Here is a 19,530-nt window from a genome sequence, read left to right as displayed (position 1 = left end):
AGAAGTTTGCCTAGAGCGGTATCAGACAATATGCATATAGGCGATCATGGACTGTCCAGCTATACAGTGCTAAAACAGTGTAAATACGATGTAACTACCGTGTCGACGACGGTGTGGCAATGCGCGGCCATAACGGGACTAGCGCATTCCTATTCTTGGTGCAAGGCAGCAGCTTTTCTTAGAACAAAGGTGCCATCGACAGGAAAGTCATCAACCACGACAGGCGATGTCAGACAAGGCAGCCAAATAAATTCTGGACTCGGCGAGGACCGCAGCGAGACACTGAAACCCGACGCGCCTGTGGTGCTGTTGGTCGAGTGATTTAGTGCTTGTTGATGCTGTAAGAAGAGGGCCGATTTGCTGCAGGGACCCCGTCAGGTGACTTCAGGCACCTCCCATTCAGGCCTCCTTCCACTAAATCCCGCGCTACTGGGGCTTAACTCGCTGCCTGCCCACACCAGTTAGGCGGGCGTCGTACTACCACCCTCATTATCCTTTGCATCGCCAGATTCGCTCGTCTGCATCTTGCATCCTCTCTCAACACAAACATCGCCATTCTTTGCTTCGACGACATCTAAACGAACATCGAATACTCGTGTCGACGTCGAGCGCATAAAACGAACGCGTCCCTGTACGCAGCTGCCCGAATAATCCGACATTGCATTTTCACGATTGTCACGACATCGATCGACATCCAGCAATTGAGAGAGGCCCCTCTCGATTCCCCGCGAGGGCCCTTTGTTGGCTGTCGCCCCCTCTCTCGTCCCTCTCCGACCTTCCTAGTTCTGCATCCGCCATGGATTCCTACTTCCCACTCCCCGGCCTGCAGCTGCCGTTCCAGCGCCGACTGAGCCGACTCTACAACGACACCAAGAAGTCGTCCGACTTTGTCAAGGAGCCCGTCCAGAATGCCGAGGACCCCGAGATCAAGGCCCTCCACCGCAAGCTGCGCATCCAGAAAGACCGCCTCGTCAGCTGGGGCCTCGAATGGTCCGACCCCAGCCAGTCGTCCGAGGTCCTGATCGACTCGTCGCTGTCGCGCGCCGGCCTGAGCGAAGTCGTCAGCAGCATCATGTCGACGATCAAGGAGACCCTTGCCGAGGTCGAGCCGCTGTGGCTGAGCTCCAAGCGTCTGGTGGGCAGCGGGGCTGCCGGAAGCGGTGGAAACGTGGGCGGCGGCGACAGCAAGGCCGCCGAGCTGTCCGCCGACCGCGACCGCAAGCTGCCCATTGTCACCTGGGACAAGGCACGCTTTGCCGACCTAGTGCGCGACCTGACCGTGTCGATTGACACTCTCTATGACTTGTCTCGCACGCGGTCGTCGGCGGCCACGGGTGGCGGTGGCGGTGGTGGTGGCAGCGGCCTCGGGAGTGATGTCAAGCACCCCGGCGGCCCCGGCAGCGTTCCCACGCATCACAGCCCCGTCAGCGGCAACATCCACAGCAGCAGCAACATCCACAGCAGCAGCAACAACAACAACAGCAACGCTCCCATTCTGGGGACCCCGGGCAACAAGCTGGCACTCGTCACGTCGGCGTCCTGGTCTCCCTCATCACCCAAGCAGCTCTCCATGCAACAGGCCCTGCAGCGCCACCTGCAGCAGCAGGGCCAGTCGCCCTCGACGATGATGCAGCAACTGACGAGCGACGAGGCCAAGCTGTTTGAGTCGTCGCGCATGCTCGTGCCCCAGCAGATCGACTCGGCCATGCTCACCAGCATCGAGTCCGGCACCCGCCCGCCCGAGGACCCCAAGGCCCGCGAGGTTGTCTTCATGAACAAGCAGGCGTACGCCGACCTCGTCCACCGCCCCGTGGGCCAATCCTACGCGCCCCTGCTGCTCGAATACGCCTACTTCGACCCCGTCTACTCGTCCACCGGCATCATGCCCTCCATGGCCCGCTTCGAGAAGCTGTCCGCGGGTCTGCAGGGCGAGGCCAGCCATATCAGCGGCAACCCGCGCCTGCTGGGCTACTTTGAGGACATGGACCACTCGCGCCTGGGGCTGGTCTACCAGTTCCCGCCCGGCTTCCACGCCATCGCCTCACCCCAGACCGCCTCGCAGTCGCCTGCCATGATGCGATCGTGCCTCTACTCACTCGGCGACCTGCTCGGCAGCCCCGGCGTCGAGCCGAAACTCGAGGCCAAGTTCCGCCTCGCCGCCAACCTGGCCAACGCCGTCTTTGAGCTGCATGCTAAGGGCATTGCTCACGGCAACCTGGTCGACTCGAGCATCCTCTTTGGCCGTGTCACCAACCCCGACGCCGGCCTGCCCTCCGCCGACGTGTCCCAGGTCGACATCCGCAGACCTGTGGTGTCCTCCTTTGACCTGTTTCCCGATACGCCCAACCCCGCGAGCCGCAGCGACATTAAGCGCCGCAGCTCGCGCCTGCACCAGCACCCGCTGAACCCTATTTCCTTTGCGCCGGGCGCGCCGCCTATTGTCGACGCCGACCCACGCGTGTTTGACCTGTACTCGCTGGCCATGCTCCTGCTGTCCATTGGCATGTGGACGCGCCTCGAGAACCTCGTGCCCCACCAGGACTCTGCCATGGTGTCCGAGGCCGTGCTCGACCAGCTGTCCACGCAGTGCGGCACGCTCTACATGAAGGCCGTGCAGACCTGCTGGACGGCCATGGAGCTCGTCGTCTCGGCCGGCAAGGCCGCCGGCGAGTCCCACCTGGCCCGCTTGCAGGTGCGCGCCAGCAGCTACCTCGAGGCCTGCTGCGTCCTCGACGATGTGGCCAAGCTCGAGGAGCGTCTGCGCAACGATTTGGGCGGGGACGACGACCTTGTTTCGTCCTCCGTCGCCAAGTCTACGACGAGCTCCTCGACCACGCCGATGCCGACGCCGGCGCAGACGCCGTTCACGCCACCCACCCTCGTCCACTCGCACTCGGCGCCACCGATGCCGCCACCCAAGATGTCTTCGCCGCACCCGGCACCTCTCACGACGCCATCGCAGCCGCCCGCCATGCGCACCCATCGCAGCCTTCTTTCCATGCCGCAGCGGGACCGCTTCCCTGATGAGTCGTTTAGCGACGCGAAGCCGCCGCCCGTGCCACCCAAGACGAGCGGCGCCGGTGGTGCCACTACGAGCCCGCTGGGCTTTGCGCTGCCGCGGCACCCGTCTGCTGCGACCGCCGGGTCTGCAGCACCCGGCGCCATGTCGCACATGTCGCATGCGGGCCATGTGGCCACGCAGCCATCTGCACCTGCACCTGCTCCTGCTGAGAAGAAGCGCATGCGGCTGTATCCGCAGGTTGCTCTGCCTGCGGATGTCGTCGAGAAGTGGCACACGTACCTCATGCCGCAGATCAACTACGTCCTGCGCCACTTTTACCGCAGCCACCCCGAATCCGTCGAGATTTCTCTCGAGTCCGTCGGCGACTCGCTGCGCAACACCCGCCCCACCGTCGTCGTCGTCTGCACGTCCGTGTCCAAGGTGCGCAGCATCCTGAAGCGCAAGATGGCCAACGTGTTTGAAGGCACCAACAGCGTCGGCCTCAAGGTGTGCACCGGCCGCGTGATGCGGTCGCGCAAGGATACGAGCAGCGGCAGCGGCCCTCGTGGCGCGGGCGCCGACAGCGATGTCGTGAAGCGTAGCGGCGCCGATATTCACTACAGCAGCGCCTCGGCGGCCAACACCCAGTTCCAGCAGAAGCCCGAGAACGGCGCCAGCATTGGCGCCTGGATCGGCGACCGGCACCTGCCGCCCGTCAGCTTTGGCGGCCTGGTCCTTGTCGACGACAAGCCGTTCGGCATGACTGTGCACCACATGCTGGACGACCCGGACGCGTCGAAGGAGGCGGCGGCCCGTGAAGGCCAAAAGGCCCTGCGTAGCAGTGGTGGCGCTGCGGTTGCACCCGCCGCTGCGGCCGCGACGACGGCCGACGCGGCCGGCGAGGGCGAGGGCGAGGATGAGCAGATTGAAGAACTCGGGCAGTCTGTTTTGGACTGGTACGCCGACATGCAAAAGGGCGGCGGCTCCGGCGCTGCCCACTCGAGCGGCGGCAGCGACGTCGACGTCGACGTCGACGACGACGACGAAGACGAAGACGACTATGCCTGCGAATTTAGCGACACGAGCTCGGCCGTGTCCGAGTCCGACATTACGAGCGAGTGGTCGGACAGCGACAACGAGGACTACGACGACCCACGCCGCCGCCGCCAACGCGACGACGATGACGACTACGCTGCCAAGGCGGACGACGAGACGGACGAGCCCGGCGACACGCCCGGCGTCGAGCCCGGCTATGGTGAGGGCTACATTGTCACGCAGCCCGCGCTCGACGACGTTGACGGCAACTTTTATCCCGACGAGGCGACGCAGGACGACGACCACCTGGATTCCTGCGGCCTCGGGGACGTGTATGCGTCGAGCGGTGTGCGCCGTCGCGTCGACGAGCACGGCCTCGTGCACGAGATTGACTGGGCCCTCTTTGAATTCAAGGAGGACCGCCAGCCGCCCGCCAATTCGATTCCGCACCTGCCTCTCGGCGGCGAGGCCGCGCCCGCCCTGTCGGACGTGTCGTCCTCGGGCATCCTGCGGCCGACGACCGTGGCACCCGCGTCGGCGCTTCCGGGCCTGGACGTGCAGTGCATCGCGCGCACGTCCGGCCTGCAGACCGGCCGCATCCTGCCGACCATTACGTCGGTCAAGATCTACGGGCGCACGTCGCCGTCGCACACGTACCAGATTGCGGCCGCGGGCGGGCCGTCGTCGAGCGCGCGCCACGCGCAGACGACCCCCCGCTCCCCCTCGCCCTCGCCCATTGGCATCCCCGGCGACAGCGGCGCATGGATCGTCGAGCGCGAGCACGGCCGCCTCTGCGGGCACGTCCTGGCGTGGAGCGCGCGCAAGCGCGTCGCCTACCTGTGTCCCATGGACGTGCTGCTGCTCGACATTGCCGAGACGCTCGAGGCCGGCGAAGTGCGCCTGCCGGGCGGCGACGCCATTGTCAAGATTATGGACCCCGAGGAGCGGCGCACCAAGGAGACGGCGGCGTTGCCCAACGTCTCGACCGCGACGTACGCGAACAACAGCATGCGCGGTGGTGGCGGCGCCGGTGCTGCGGCGTACAGCAGCCAAGGTATGGCCAGCGGCTCGGGCCGCCCGACGCTCAACACGTCCCTCAGAACGTCGTCGCTCAGCCTGCACGAGTCCTGGCCGACGGAGCCGTCGCCCGACGTGCCGATCCTGCAGGGCGAACGCGAACACCAACACGAACACGACATGGTGCCCCTGGACCCGGTCGACGAAGGGTTCCAGGATAGCGACGTGGTGACGGTCGCGGGCAGTGCCATCAGCCGCAGCAGCCGGACCAGCAGCAACCCGGGTGCGGTCGACAGCCAGAACCCGCGGTGGCAGGAGTCGACCAAGATCATGGAGATGGTGGGCAGCATGGGCAAGGTGCGCCTGGACAGCAGCAAAGACGTGCAGGCGCCCTGCTAGGGGGACAACGGACGCCACGCCGTGCAACGGCCACGACACGATTTGTATCTTTTCTTTTTGTGTGTTTTCTCTTTGTCTCTTTTCGGTTATAGCGCATTGATACCACGGGCAAGGCAAGTTGATTTTGTATCCACACGGCGTATGCAACTGGATTTGGTACCGAGTTTGGGTACCTGGCAGGGAGCTCTTGGCTTTAGAATCAAAACTTTATATAGCTTGAACGATCTTCTTTGACAATATTTTTTACACACCTGCACATTCACGTATAATAGACTGAAGTGTAAAAAACAACTCGTTTTCATTAGCCGCCAACGTAACGAGGCGGCACGACTTTAAGCAAAGAAATCACGGGGAATATTGTACACATTAAATCATTGACGCTTTTGGGCGCTGTTTGCTCGTTCGCCCTCTTTCCCTTTCTCTCCGTCGTAGGGTTTTGCTTTTGTTGCTCCGCACCATTCCCGCCTACAGCATCATGAAGGCGCTGCCAAACATGGCCGCCAGGACAACGCCCGCCACGCTGCCCAGCGGTAGAGAACCGCCGACGCGGCCGGGCGCCGCGTTCTTGGTGGACGAGCCGGTGCTGCCGGTGCCGGTGGTCGTGGGCGTGGAGCCGCTCGAACCCGTGCCCGAGGCGGACGCGTCGCCCGCCGAGTCGTTGCCGGCCGCCAGCGGCGCCAGGTTCGCGTCCGTCACAAACGACGCCGTCACGCCCGAGCTGTTGGTGCAGGTCGACTGGTTCTGGGTGGCGGCGCCCGCCACAAAGTTGACGGACGCGCACTGGTACAGCAGACCATCGGGCGCATCGACCACGATGCCGAGGACACCCTTCTTGCCGGCCCAGCTCTCGGGCACGGCAATGGCGGGCTGGCAGAACTTGCCGAGGCCCGTCTGCAGGGTCTCCGGGTGCAGCTGCGTCCAGTTGTTGCCGGTGGCGGTCTGGTCGAGGGTGGCGCGGTACAGCCAGGTGCCCTGGGGGTGGAGCAGGTTGATGGCGACGTTGTCGCCGCCGACATGGAAGTCGGTGACGTTGTCCTTGGAGAAGTCGGGGGTGAAGGAGCCGCAGGGGCCGATGCTCTCCTTGTCGTCGTTGAAGCCAATGGTGGGCGGATAGTCGAGCGTAAAGTGTGCGCTGACGACGGCCGAGGCAGCGAGCAGGAGAGCGGCAGACGCGAGAGGAGCCATTGTGAGGATGTGCGGTGGCAGCGAGAAGAAGAGTGTGGTGGCAGAGAGGAAGACGAGTAGTTGCAGAGCAGAAAAGATGGTGGGCAGAGGGTTGTAGCAGATTGCGTGTGTGAGGCAGCGGGAGGGTTGGGTTTTCAATAAAAACGGAAAGAGGCAGAGAAGCAGGATGGCAGGTACAAGAAGATCCGATGTGCCAAGACACGGCTTCTTATAGGACAAAGAGGTACGCAATGAGAGGCGAGGAGAAACGGCAAAAAGGGCAAGAGCAGGGCCCGAGCTATGCACAATGAACACACGGAGGAAGGAGCTTACATGGAGCTCGGCTGGAGGAGGGGGAAGCGACCAGGGGCAAGGTGTGGAGTTCCGTGAGGGAAAGAGCGTTTGGGGGGTGGTATTAGTTGTCAGCTACAGATTTACGTCGCTTGGCCTGAGTGCTTTCCGCGCTGGTTAGACATTAATTAGGGCACGTTGCTTGGTGGCGCTTCCCGTGAGTGCAGTGAATAGGTGCGTGGCGGCGCCGCTAGGATATGGAAAGTGGAAAAGATGGTACGAAGCAGTTTCCGCATGGGACCGGCGTGTGGACCCTGTGAGGGTGTTTCTTGGTGTTTCTTGTCCGGCGCCTGCCTCAATTTGATACTTTGATACACCCAAGAAGCACTTTCTGACCGATGCTCGACGTGAGCGTGTTTGCGATTCGGCTCCCAGGTCGGCTAGCTGGCTGGTTCTGGAGCATCAATGCTAGCTGCGACCCCATCTCGTTTATCTCTGCCCGTATCGTGGGCCAGGCCGTGTTAAATATGTCAAACAACGTGCTCTTGCAAGGCTGGATCTGCAACTCGAGGACCACTTTGGGCAGATCAACGACATGAGGCCAGGAACGCAAACGTTCTAGAAAGAACACGGAGAGCGAACCACGCTGATGGGCGCAATGTCTCGTCAACACGCAGATACCGTCTGTCGTACGTTGTATTTCAGTTGTCTGCAGCCCATACCGCCTCTCTCCGTGCTCGTGCCCGTTCCATGTCCCTGGTTGAGCGGCCAAGACACTATGGGAGGCCTGCAGGAGGGCTGGATGGCCACGGGCGCCTTTAATTGCCTCTGCTACATCTACGTAGACTGCAGTGTTGCGCGGCGGTGCGGCGTTGGTGATGCCGATTAGCAATTATCACCAAGTTGGCCTGTTTCGACAGGCTGACCGAAAATGGCAAGAACATGAGCACTTACACGCTACGATGTACATGTTGGCGCTCCACTCTGTCTGCACATTGGCTGCATGGTCGCTCTTGCCGCCCCTCCATGTGAGCAAGTTCCTGACAACGAGGCCCTCGAGCCCCTCCCAACCCAAAACCCCCCCAATGCCTCGCCAAGCCAATTGCAGGCTCTGCCGTTGACAGTTATGTGGGTCTTGGCGCTGGAGAAGGGGAAGGCACAGCGTCGCAGTTTGGCAGGAGCTGCAGGCCATGCGCAACTTTGAGCAAGTTGTGGCGTCCTAATCCGTCCTAGCCGGTCCAAGCGGCCGGCAGTAGTGAGAAGGATTTTTAAGCCTTTGATCGATTTCCTCTGGCCACAAAAAGACGTAAAGACGTCAACACTGGAATATTGTCGTCTGTTCTGAGCAGAGTCGTCTGGCGAGGACGGACGACCAGTTGGCAGGCGTCGGTCCCGCCTTCCATTTTGGTTCACCTCACGCTCGTTGACTCTGACAAAAGCATGCTCACGTCGCCCGTCGGTTGGTCTTTCCTTGTACTCGTAGTCCTCGTCGTATCTCCTGCCGTCTTGGTGTGCATGTTCGTGCCGCTCTTTCCTCTTCCCGTGGCACACCAAGCCCTTCCTCTCCTCTAGTGCTGTAGTCCGTTTCTGCCGTTGTTTTCGTCGTGGCTCTTCCCCGTCTCTCCCATTTTTCTTTTGAGTTATTTCAAACCCCAACCAGAAAGTCAACGCCTCCGGTCCCCTGGTCTTGATCATTGTCTTTGGTCTCTGTCGTCAGCTCTCACCATACACCGGATGCAACGGCAACGAGCACACGGTGGACGATACCAGAGACATCACCAACCAGCGCCTCTCCCGCCATAACCAGAACTTCCATCTCCGTCTCCTCTGTCTCTTCCCTGTGTCACTGCAACGTCGATCGCAGTGGCCACGGCCTTGCTCCTCTCCTCCTCGTCTCTGTCTTTGCTTGGCCATCTCTCTTTGCTTGGCCATCTCTCTTTGCTTGGCCATCTCTCTTTGCTTGGCCATCTCTCTTTGCTTGGCCATCTCTCTTTGCTTGGCCATCTCTCTTTGCTTGGCCATCTCTCTTTGCTTGGCCAGACTCTCTCTGTCCCTTCTCCGTCCCCTCTCCTCCAACTTGACGGACCGCCCCCGCGTTGCCCATCGCCAAGCCGACCCCATAAACTTGCGCGCGCTCGTTTTATCGTCTCACTTATTTTTATTCGATCTTCACTCCCTCTCAAGACGTTGCTGTCCTGGTTTCGTTCCTGCACTGTTTCGGCTTCCGTGCTTTCCGGCTGTGGTATTTTTGCAACGTCGTTGCAGATTCTCTTGTCTTGTCGTACAGAGTCCTGTCATACACACGTTGTCTCTGGCCGTGGATCTCGTCAGTTTCCTTTTCTGGCCACTGGTCCTACCACATCCCATCCGACCTATACTACACAGACCGACGTCTGTCCTTCACATCCACAGAGCCAACGACGTCTGCATTTCTCCGTTCGTACATTTTATTTATTTTTACACCGACTGGGCCCTTCGTTCTGTACCACCACGTACTTGCATCGGACAATATTGGCCATCCAACATCTGCCATCGACACCCCCACATCATCGCCACCCGAGACCGACACCTACATCGACATAGATGTTGACCGGATCAACATTGTCACCATCGCCTTGAACATCGACGCCTCAACATCAGTTTCCTTCTCCCGCTTCACCCCCGTGGCCACGCCACACCCGCCGCAATCATGGACATGATGATGATGGGCACCAACATGTTCCAGACGACCAACATGGCGCTGGCCCGGACGTACTGGTACATTGTCGCTGCCGTCGTCGGCGCCTTTGTCGTCGTCCGGATTGTCAACTACTACGACAGCTGGGTCCGCCTGCGCGCCCGGTCGTCCTCGTCTCGCGAGTACCCGACAAAACCCATGTCCGCCTTTTTGCAGACGTGGGCCACCCTGACCGCCGTCTTCCGCGAGATGAGCTACCCGCAGCTCTACGTCCCGCTCCGCTACTTCACCTGGCTGACCCCGCCGCCGCTTGGCCGCGTCCTCATGCTGCTCGTCTACTGGGGCATCATCGTCGGCTTCATGTGCGCCGGCTCCATCATCAAGGACGTCAATTTTTGGGAGCGCATCGGCTTCCGCAACGCCTGGGTCACCGTCACCCAGCTGCCCCTGCTCTACCTGCTCGCCGGCAAGTCGTCCGTCATCGCCATGCTCACCGGCTCCTCGCACGAGCGCCTCAACTGGGCCCACCGCTGGATCGCCCGCACCATGTTCGTGACGGCGTCCGTCCACGGCTGGCACTTTTACAACGAATACGCCAAGGCCGGCATGACGAGCATCTTCTTTCAGGTCATGCCCATGGGCAAGTATGGCATGGCCGCCTGGGGTCTGCTGCTGTGGTCCTTTGTCGTCGGCATGGCGCCGCTGCGCCATCTCTGCTACGAAGTCTTTGTCCTCCAGCACATTGTCACGGCCGTTGTGCTGCTCTGGGTGGTCTACCAGCACGTGCCCGCCTATGCCAGGTACAACGTGTGGTTCGCCATTGCCGCGCTCGCCTTTGACCGCGTCGTCCGCTTCGCCATGCTCCTGTGGCAGAACATCAAGGTGCGCTCCCCAAATCGGTCCCGCTGCAAGGGCGGTCAACGCATCGGCCACGAGGCCCAGATTCGTGCCGTAGGCGACGACATTACCATTGTCACCATCAAGGACGTGCATTTTACATGGCGGGCCGGCCAGCATTTGTACCTGTGGATGCCCTGGATCGGCCCCCTCGAACAGCACCCCTTCACAATTGCCTGCGCCCACCAGCTGCCCGACACGTGCATCTGCAACAGCATCCAGTTGGTGGTGCGCAAGCATGGCGGATTCTCGAAGCGGCTGCACGACCGCGCAGTGAAGCTGCAGCAGGCGCATGGCCCGGGAAATGGCAGCAGCAGCAGCCGGGCCAGCACGTTTACGGCCTTTGTCACAGGACCCTATGGCGAGCCGGCTCGCTGGGACATTTACGAGACCCTGGTGCTCATCTCGGCATCGACGGGTGCCTCCTTCACGCTGCCCATTCTCGAGAGTGTGCTGCAGGCCGACCATAATGCCATCTGCACCAAGCGCATCGACTTTTTGCTCGCGGCCAAGAAGGGCGACGAGATTGGTTACTATGTGCAACGATTGCATGAGCTCATCGACAAGGCCAAGACCTCGGGCATCGAACTGACCGTCAGCATTGCCGTCACGCAAGACGCCAAGTCGCTGCCCGCACTTCTCCGTCGCGCGTCCGATGCACCGGCTCGGCTCACCGCCGCGGCCGACGATGCCGCTCCGCTGCGGGAGAACGAGAAGGGCTACAGCTCGTCGTCGTCCCTTGCCGCTACGTCCGCCGTCCCCGACGAGCAGGAGCCTGTCGCCACCTCATCCTGCTGCATGGCCAAGGAGGCGGATGTGGAGAAGTCGGCGCAGGTCATCACGCCAGCGGCTGGACCCGATGCCGACGCCGACGCCGACGCCGACGCCCCTGCCACAGTCACAACACGCCACCGACCCAGCAGCGTCGCGAGCGACGACTCGCATGTGCAGCAAATGACGACCCGCCCCGACATTGCCGCCTTTATCCGCAATGCCGTCGAGACCACGGGCGGCGAGACCTCGGTCGTCGTCTGTGGCGGCAAGTCGCTGGTGGCGCGCGCGCGGAACTGTGTGGCCAAGCTGTCGGACGAGCGGGCCGTCCACAAGGGCACCGACGCGCAAGGCATTCACCTGCATGTGGAGGAGTACGGCTTCTAGTCGTCGTCTTGTGCCCATTGTTTTTCTTGTTTCTTTGATTTTGATTTGAATGCTCGTTTCGAAAACGACGATATGACTTGCCACGTGTGTAGTTGGATTCCCCTTTGGTGTTCTGCCGGCCCTGTAACGGATATATTCGAGCCTTTTCACAGCTCATCATGACACAAATAGCGACTTACTTTAATTTGAACTCTTGAATTTACCAAAAACCGTTGCAAATATTCATCCCAGCATTGGCACTGATATCAACAAACCTTCAAAGACCACCTCTTCGACCCGATTAGGCAATTCTCTTACACTGGGGCTTTTTAGAGAAGATAAGGCGCCAAAGGCGGGGTCGCGCTTTTCTCGTAGTCTTCTTTACAGTGTTTCAGGCCGGTAGAAATATTTGTCCGGCAGCCGGTTCAGCGCCGTTTAGGACGCTGCAAGCAGTAAGGCGGGACAGGCGCTGAATGGTAAACACTAACGAAAGCTATGGCTCCAACGGCAAGAGCCATTGAGTCAGTCGCAGCCAAACAAGGAAGGAACGAGAGCTAACGAAGCAAAAGAGGCTAAAAAAGTCGACTCTATTTTTTTTTCTGGTGATAACGACGAGCCGAACAAACCGGATCACAACTGCTACGACTGCCAACCAAGGCCAGGCTCTTCCTCCTCGACTCTCTCTCTTTATGCCACCCTCGTCTGCACCGTTTTCTGTGCTGACTGCTGCCCTCCGCCGCCCGACCTATCTCTTGTCTCGAGCAGCTCGCCCATTTCAGCATCGATCGCGTCTGGTGACATCTCTCCCCGTCCGGCGCTTCCTTTCGACTTCTCCGGCGCCGCCTCCTCCTCCTGCTGCTCCATCCCGTCACCGCGTCCGCACACTGACTCCAATGGCCGCCGCTGCCGTCGACCAGCTCGCCAGCCTCGTCGAGGGCTTCGACCTGCACGAGGCCGAGAGCAAGTACCCCAACTGCCACCCGGACACCAACCCCTTCGACCTCTACCGCGCCCACCTCACCAATGTCCTCACAAAAGTCACTGGCGTCGACGCGAGCCTCGTCTACCCGGCGCTGCAGTGGACCACGGGCCTCGACAAGGGCGACCTGATCCTGGCCACGCCCGCGCTCCGCGTCAAGGGCAAGAAGCCCGACGCGCTGGCCGCCGAGTGGGTGGCGGCCTTCCCGCCCAACGACCCGCTCGTCGAGGCGCCGACGGTCAATGGCTACTTTGTGCAGTTCTTCTTCAAGCCGGCGCCGCTGCTGCGGTACACGCTGCCGCTGATCCGCGCGCAGGGCAAGGAGTTTGGCAACAACCGGACGCTGGGCCTCCAGGACCCCGCGGACCCGAGCAAGGGCCAGAAGCGCATCGTCATCGAGTTCTCGAGCCCCAACATTGCGAAGCCCTTCCACGCGGGCCACCTGCGGAGCACCATCATCGGCGGCTTCCTGGCCAACCTGTACGCCAACGCCGGCTGGGACGTCGTGCGCATCAACTACCTGGGCGACTGGGGCAAGCAGTACGGCCTGCTGGCGCTGTCGTTTGACCGGTACGGCGACGAGGCGGCCCTCGAGCGCGACCCCATCAACCACCTGTACGAGCTGTACGTCGCCATCAACAAGGAGCTCGCGGCCGAGAAGGAGCAGATCGAGGCGCTGAAGAAGGCGGGCCAGACGGCGGAGGCGCAGCAGCTGGCCGACGCGGGGCTCGACGAGCAGGCCCGCCAGTACTTCCGCAAGATGACCGACGGCGACGACAAGGCCGTGGCCCAGTGGCGCCGGTTCCGCGACATGTCCATTGTGCGCTACAAGGACACGTACGCCCGCCTCAACATTGTCTTTGACAGCTACAGCGGCGAGTCCCAGGTGCCCGAGGCCGCCATGGCCGCGTCTGCGCAGCGCATGGCCGACCTGCACATCACCGAGGAGTCCGACGGCGCCCTCATTGTCGACTTTGCCAAGCACGTCCCCGGCAAGGAGGGCAAGCGCCTGGAGCGCCCGCTCGTGCGCAAGCGCGACGGCACCGCGCTGTACCTGACGCGCGACATCAGCGAGCTGCTCGGCCGCGCGGAGCGCTACCACTTTGACAAGATGATCTACGTCGTCGCCTCCGCGCAGGACCTGCATCTCAAGCAGCTCTTCAAGATTGTCGAGCTCATGGGCGACAAGGCCATCGCCGACAAGTGCCAGCACGTCAACTTTGGCCTCGTGCTCGGCATGAGCACCCGCAAGGGCACCGTCAAGTTCCTCGACGACATCTTGCGCGACGTCGCCGACAAGATGCACGAGGTCATGCGCGCCAACGACGCCAAGTACCAGCAGGTCGAGGACCCCGCGGCCACCGCCGACATCCTCGGCATCTCGGCCGTCATGGTCCAGGACATGACCGGCAAGCGCATCAACAACTACACCTTTGACATGGACAAGATGACCTCCTTTGAGGGCGACACCGGCCCCTACCTGCAGTACGCCCACGCCCGCGTCTGCTCCATTGAGCGCCGCGCCAACCTGTCCGACGCCGACCTCGCCTCCGCCGACACATCGCTGCTCACCGAGCCGCACGCCGTCAACATTGTGCGCCTGCTAGCGCAGTGGCCCGACGTCGTCCAGAACACGCTTAAGACGCTGGAGCCGACCACCGTGCTCACCTACCTCTTCAAGATGACGCACGCGCTGAGCTCGTCGTACGACCACCTGCAGGTCGTGGGCAGCGAGCCCGAGCTGATGAAGGCCCGCATGGCCCTGTACGTGTCGGCGCGCATCGTCCTCAACAACGGCATGCGCCTCCTGGGCCTGAACCCCGTTGACCGGATGTAAGGCGGCGGAGGGGAAAGAAGAGGAGGCAACGGAATGTGCTATATGCTATTGGATTTTGGAGATACTCGGACGTATTTTACGTAATGAATGAAAAATTGAACGAATACAAGGGGAGCTCATATGTCTCACTCGGCACGAAGTTTCATGGACCACATTGTTTATTTCACGTGCGGGCATATCAATATCAAAACAATATAAAACGTTTACAAATGGATTTACGTCGTACATAGTAGTCGACTGTTGAAAAAAGGACAACTCACCTTACGTGCAGCTCGTTTAATGGACATGGCACTCACCTTGGACATCACTTCTTACGAAAGATGCCCTCAATGCGTGACTTTGCGTCCCTGTGAGGCTGCATACGTCCGACCGCACCGATCAAGTTGCTGTACGCACGCTTCGGCTGCGGCTCCTCGGGCTTGTTCACCTCTGCAAACAGCTGCTCGGCCTCGGCCGCGCCGGCGCCGAAATTGCCGTCTGCGAGACGCTCCTCGATCAAGCGGACCAGCTCTGCTGCCGGCGGCCGCACATACGGCTCGTACGCCGCGCACCGCATCACCAGCTCGCGCAGCCGCCACTCGTACAGCCGCGACGGTGCCGGCACTTGCTGCTTGCGGCCGCCTGCTTGGCTGGCCCACGTCTCGGCGCGCAGCGATTCGTGGTCGAGCATCCACGCTATGGTCGCGATCATACGGACGCCTTGGGGAGCAACCTTGGTGTCGTTGGCCACTTGTACAACCCGGTCAAACTCGGCTTGGTTGTCGAGGAATCGTGGGAACGCAGGGTGCCGCCAGTCGCGCACGGGGACAAACCCGGCGTGGGGGGCACTGTGGAAGCTCTTGCGCAGCATGAGCCCCTGCATGATGAGGGCCATCTGGTAGATGTTGGTCTTTTCGTCGTACTGCCCTGCGATCTGGGCCCCGGCGGCGCTTGGCCGGTCGGTGACAGCCTCCCACTCGGCTGTCCACTGCTCGGGCGTACAGTAGCTGGGCTTGCCACAGAAGCGATATTTCCAAGTAAAATTTGTCTCATCAAGGTCCACCTTGGATCCATCAACGGCAAGGCCAAAGTCCGCGACCTTGAGCTTCGGAATGCGAGCGTTGGCACAGACTTTGCCGCAGCCGTCGTTGGACGCGTCCACGAGGACGTTGCTCGGGTCGAGGTCGAAATGCACAATGTTGTGTACCTCGGAGACTGACGATGTCGCTGGCACGTTGCTGCTGTTGCCATTATTACCTGTGACCGCAGCGTTGTGCTGTGCCGTCGTACCAACGTGCAGCGCATATGGATCAAGATCGGCCTCGACAGGCAGGTCCTTGGGCTGGCAGGCGGTGGGATACTTCATGGCCAGGCAAGCCTTGGCGAGGCAGAGCAGCAGATGCCAACAAACTTCGTTGGAGAAGCCCAGGCCCAGCTGCTCCGCCTTGGCGATCCAGTGGTCGAGCGAACCAAAAGGTAGATACTCTAGAATCATGACGTCCTTGGCGTTTTGGACCATGTCCTTGACGGTGGCGTCGTCTTGGGGCTTCGGGCACACTGCTGGGTCGTCGGGCATCACGCCCTCGACAGCCTCTGTCTCGTAGCCACCGGGCAGGGCCCGCAGCTCGTCAACGCTGAGCATCTGGACAATGTGAGGGGCGCCGTGTAGCAAGCGCGTCACGTTTTTCTCGTGCTCCATCTGGTCGTGCCCGTTGTCCTCCGACAAGGAGACCTTGGCGACGCACTTGTTGTAGAGGCCTGTCACGCTGTTTGCCGTCTCGAAAAGCGCTGCCATGCCCATACCGCCGCAGGAGAGAACACGACGAAAGCGGATGCCCGCTCGGAACAGACGGCGGGCAACAAGGTTGATTGTTTTCTGCACGTCTCCCCGTCTCTTCGTATTAAGGTCGGACATGGAATAGCGCTTGTTGGTGCGATAGTCCTGGGCCTTCATCTCCTTGATAAAGTGGTTCATATGCTCTTTGGTTTTGAATTCATAGACCTTGTGAGCGACCTTCCCGCGGTCTTGTATCATAGGGTGTGGCACGTTGTCGAGGATGGCTCGCGGGAATTTCGACCTCATGTCTCTGGCATAGATGTTGCCCCTGCGGTAGGCGGCAAAGGCTAGGTTGATCCTTTTCTGATAATCGCGCAGCTTCTTGAGCTCCTCCGTGTCGCGGTTCATTTTGCTAAAGCGGTGAAAAAGGAGAGAAAATAAAGGGGGAATATAGAATATGGATGGGGTAATTTAGTAGAGAAAAACAGTATCTCAGAACAAAAATAAGAAAGTTGAATGTGCAAAGTAGAAATAAATGTGGTATATCTCGCCAGGAGATGTGAAGTGAAGGTTGAATAAGAAAATAAAGGTCGATCGTTTGACGGCTTTTTCTCATCATATTCGAATGCAAAAAGGCAGACGGCTGTGTTTTATACGAAAATAGGAATCTCACGAACAGAAGGGGAGACCTGCAACAAATGGCGAAAAGTACAAAGAAACAGAGGCTGTGTGCGGCAGAACAACAAAGACTTGTGGACAAAAACAAAGTGACAAGCGTTTTGTTATTAGACATGTTCAAAATAAAAGGCTGCGCACGAGTTCTGTGAGAGACAATGCATACAATGGAATAGAGCGCAGGGTGTGTAAAGGAAGTATTATGCATAAAGTTGAAGAACAAAGCACTGTTTCATTTGTCCAAAATCCAAAGTGTATTTTTGTTGTAACAAAGGTGTATGTTCATTCGGCACTTCACCATTGTCGGCCCTACACCATCTGAATATTGTCGTTCCGCTTCAACATGGCTTCATATGCTGGCGTCGGTATGAAGCTGCTTTCGACATTCCACTGCACGAGCGTCCGCCGCGACGGCACCGCACCTGGCCCGTTGTCGCCCAACATGACCAGGTACAACACATGCCGGAATCGCCCGTTACCCATGTCGCGCGTAAGTCGTTGCACGACCACAAAGTCAACAACGCCCGGAGGGAGCGATGTCGGGTGCCGCTCGTCGTTTTGCGTGAGCATGCCAATGGGCTCATCGGGCTTGCCGGGCACAAATGCCGTGCTGAAGGGCGCCGTCTGGATGTCGAAGCGCACCGTCCAGCCGGCCACAGTGAGCGTCTGGTCCTGGATATCGACAAACTCTATGCAAAGGTCGAGCGCCATCTCCTTGCGGGCCATATCCTCGCGCACGCGTTCCGTCTTTTCCGCCGTCGGCAGCAGGTTGTCGGGAAGCAGATACGAGACCTCGCCCTCCCAGCCAACGAATGACCATGAAGGGAAGGCCGAGCGACGTCGAGGGGGCTTTGGTTTGACGTTGCCCGTACCGGAGCTGGCGCTGTGACACCACATGAGCGACACGGGGAAGTCCTGCAGCGGTAGGCCCCATACAAATTCGCTTAGATCGGCCATGCGGCGTAGGAAGCTGAGCATCCCGAGACAGGCATTGAGAGAGTCGCGGTCATATACCATCTTGCGGGCCGTGTAATCACTGATGCAGCTGGCAAACTGGGTGGCGGCCATCTGACGGCGACGAGCGGGGGTTGGCCCGGCGCCAGTCTTCTTGCCGGTGCTGCTTCCACTTCCAAGGGCACGGCTACGTGAAAGTTCTCGTAAATACTCTCCACTCTCTTCCTCGCCTGATGCCAGCAGATCCAGAACATGGGCCGGGTCATTAGTCTCGTCGACCGTCTCCTGCAAAATCACATTCTGGCAACGATAGTGTACCTGGTCCTGCCCGAAAATGATCAGGCGCTGGCTCAGGTATTCCTCTTGCAAAGTCCATGCGCGAGTCCGGTGCGTGCACGTCGGGTACTCCCACTCGGCCGTCATCGTCGGGTACATGGCGGACAATTCGTAGGCCGATCCACCGCCCTTGGTGTCGACAATTGTTTCCCGCGGCTGGGCCGTGCGAGCGCGCGCCTGTGTTGTGCCCCGTAGGCCAAAGAGAGAGCTGTCGCCGTAGAAGGCGACTAGCGTTGCGTAGGCACCAGCATAGATACGGTCCATAATGCTCAGCTGCTGTATTTTTACGGGTGAGGATGGGTCCTGGTCGATGCAAAGTGCGTCGATCCAGAGGTAACGGAAGCCCAGCTGCTTGGTGGCCTCCATGGCATCGGTAATGGTCGCGGGCAGCGTGCCCTTCTTCAGCGCGTCCGGTTCGGGAACGATGGGGCCCCATACGTAGCTGAGTGCCAGGTACTCACAATTCGGCGGACAGGGGACGATAGTCATCGTCTGTACATCGATCATGCTTGTTGTAAGGAGCTCGTCGACCCACACATTTTTACAGTCAGGGTGCTCGGCATCGCAGCGGCGAAGCCAGGATCGAATTGTCTTGAAATCGACGACAGGATCCCGCACCCGTATAGGCAGTCCGCTTCTGGTAGTTGAGGGCGGTGATGGCCCTGACGATGGCAAGCTCGGGTGGCCCACGATACCAATCGATGTATCGTACTTGAACCGGTAGTCTGCGGTGGCCAAGAGCTCCACAGCCTGCCTGCTGACCATGGGCTTCGCGATAATGGAAATGGACACCGTGTACTGCTCGTACAGGTGCGCCTTCTTCTCGCCTTTCAAGGACCCTCCGAGCCGGTTGTATGTTCGTAGCGGTTTGAGGAGATACTCGTCTGAAGGCTCAATGTTTGTGTCTTCCGGCGGGAAGATGCTGAACAGCAGCCGGCACAGTGGGCAGCTGTCGACGAACTCGATGCTGCGGTACGGGCCCAGACTGCGGTACAGCTGATAGTTGTCAATGGCCAACTCAAAGTCGCTCGTGAGCTCGTCCTGCACATCCTCGCGCAGCAAGAGGTCGAGCAGCCGGAGGCCATCGCAGCGGTCGCAGAGCGTGTCGGACTGTTTCTGGGTACTCTTTGGAGGGAAGGACAGGATTGCTTTAGGGCCCGGCTTGTTGGTGCCTCGAGGCTGCTTGCCATCGGGGCAGTCAGCCGTCTTGTGGCCGGCCTGGTGGCACAGCAAGCAGAGGAACGCCATCATAAAGTTGAATGAGGGGCAAAACGACGCGACTCAAGGCAACTGTGCAATCGTGGTAGTTGTCCCCCTATTTATATTAAGCCACCCTCTCCTCAGCCTTGTCGAGAGATTCAGACTCCCAAGCAAC

General features: G+C 60.2%; 7 protein-coding genes across 7 annotated transcripts; 3 read left to right on the top strand and 4 right to left on the bottom strand.

The window, feature by feature from the left end:
• Window positions 1-796: 796 nt before the first annotated feature.
• SPSK_05819 (het-s domain containing protein) lies at window positions 797-5,452 on the top strand (the record flags this gene model as incomplete). Its single annotated transcript, XM_016732530.1, has 1 exon — window positions 797-5,452. The coding sequence occupies one exon, from the start codon at window positions 797-799 to the stop codon at window positions 5,450-5,452; it is 4,656 nt and encodes a 1,551-aa protein (XP_016591844.1).
• Window positions 5,453-5,917: 465 nt separating this feature from the next.
• On the bottom strand, window positions 5,918-6,637 carry SPSK_06598 (GPI anchored cell wall protein; the record flags this gene model as incomplete). The annotated part of the gene is made up of 1 exon (XM_016733300.1): window positions 5,918-6,637. The coding sequence occupies one exon, from the start codon at window positions 6,635-6,637 to the stop codon at window positions 5,918-5,920; it is 720 nt and encodes a 239-aa protein (XP_016591843.1).
• A 1,227-nt stretch (window positions 6,638-7,864) lies between these two features.
• SPSK_10712 (uncharacterized protein) lies at window positions 7,865-8,723 on the bottom strand (the record flags this gene model as incomplete). Its single annotated transcript, XM_016737014.1, has 2 exons — window positions 7,865-8,614; window positions 8,637-8,723. 2 exons carry the CDS (start codon window positions 8,721-8,723, stop codon window positions 7,865-7,867), a joined length of 837 nt encoding a protein of 278 aa, XP_016591842.1.
• Window positions 8,724-9,596: 873 nt separating this feature from the next.
• Window positions 9,597-11,639, top strand: SPSK_06052 (metalloreductase; the record flags this gene model as incomplete). The annotated part of the gene is made up of 1 exon (XM_016732760.1): window positions 9,597-11,639. One exon carries the CDS (start codon window positions 9,597-9,599, stop codon window positions 11,637-11,639), a length of 2,043 nt encoding a protein of 680 aa, XP_016591841.1.
• Window positions 11,640-12,307: 668 nt separating this feature from the next.
• SPSK_06035 (arginyl-tRNA synthetase) lies at window positions 12,308-14,434 on the top strand (the record flags this gene model as incomplete). Its single annotated transcript, XM_016732743.1, has 1 exon — window positions 12,308-14,434. The coding sequence occupies one exon, from the start codon at window positions 12,308-12,310 to the stop codon at window positions 14,432-14,434; it is 2,127 nt and encodes a 708-aa protein (XP_016591840.1).
• A 304-nt stretch (window positions 14,435-14,738) lies between these two features.
• Window positions 14,739-16,598, bottom strand: SPSK_06113 (uncharacterized protein; the record flags this gene model as incomplete). Its single annotated transcript, XM_016732820.1, has 1 exon — window positions 14,739-16,598. One exon carries the CDS (start codon window positions 16,596-16,598, stop codon window positions 14,739-14,741), a length of 1,860 nt encoding a protein of 619 aa, XP_016591839.1.
• A 576-nt stretch (window positions 16,599-17,174) lies between these two features.
• Window positions 17,175-19,403, bottom strand: SPSK_06013 (uncharacterized protein; the record flags this gene model as incomplete). Its single annotated transcript, XM_016732721.1, has 1 exon — window positions 17,175-19,403. The coding sequence occupies one exon, from the start codon at window positions 19,401-19,403 to the stop codon at window positions 17,175-17,177; it is 2,229 nt and encodes a 742-aa protein (XP_016591838.1).
• Window positions 19,404-19,530: the final 127 nt, after the last annotated feature.

The sequence above is a fragment of the Sporothrix schenckii genome, assembly GCF_000961545.1.
Source record: "Sporothrix schenckii 1099-18 chromosome Unknown Cont38, whole genome shotgun sequence".
Lineage (NCBI taxonomy): Eukaryota > Fungi > Ascomycota > Sordariomycetes > Ophiostomatales > Ophiostomataceae > Sporothrix > Sporothrix schenckii.
This window is presented reverse-complemented; position numbering and strand designations above follow the sequence as displayed.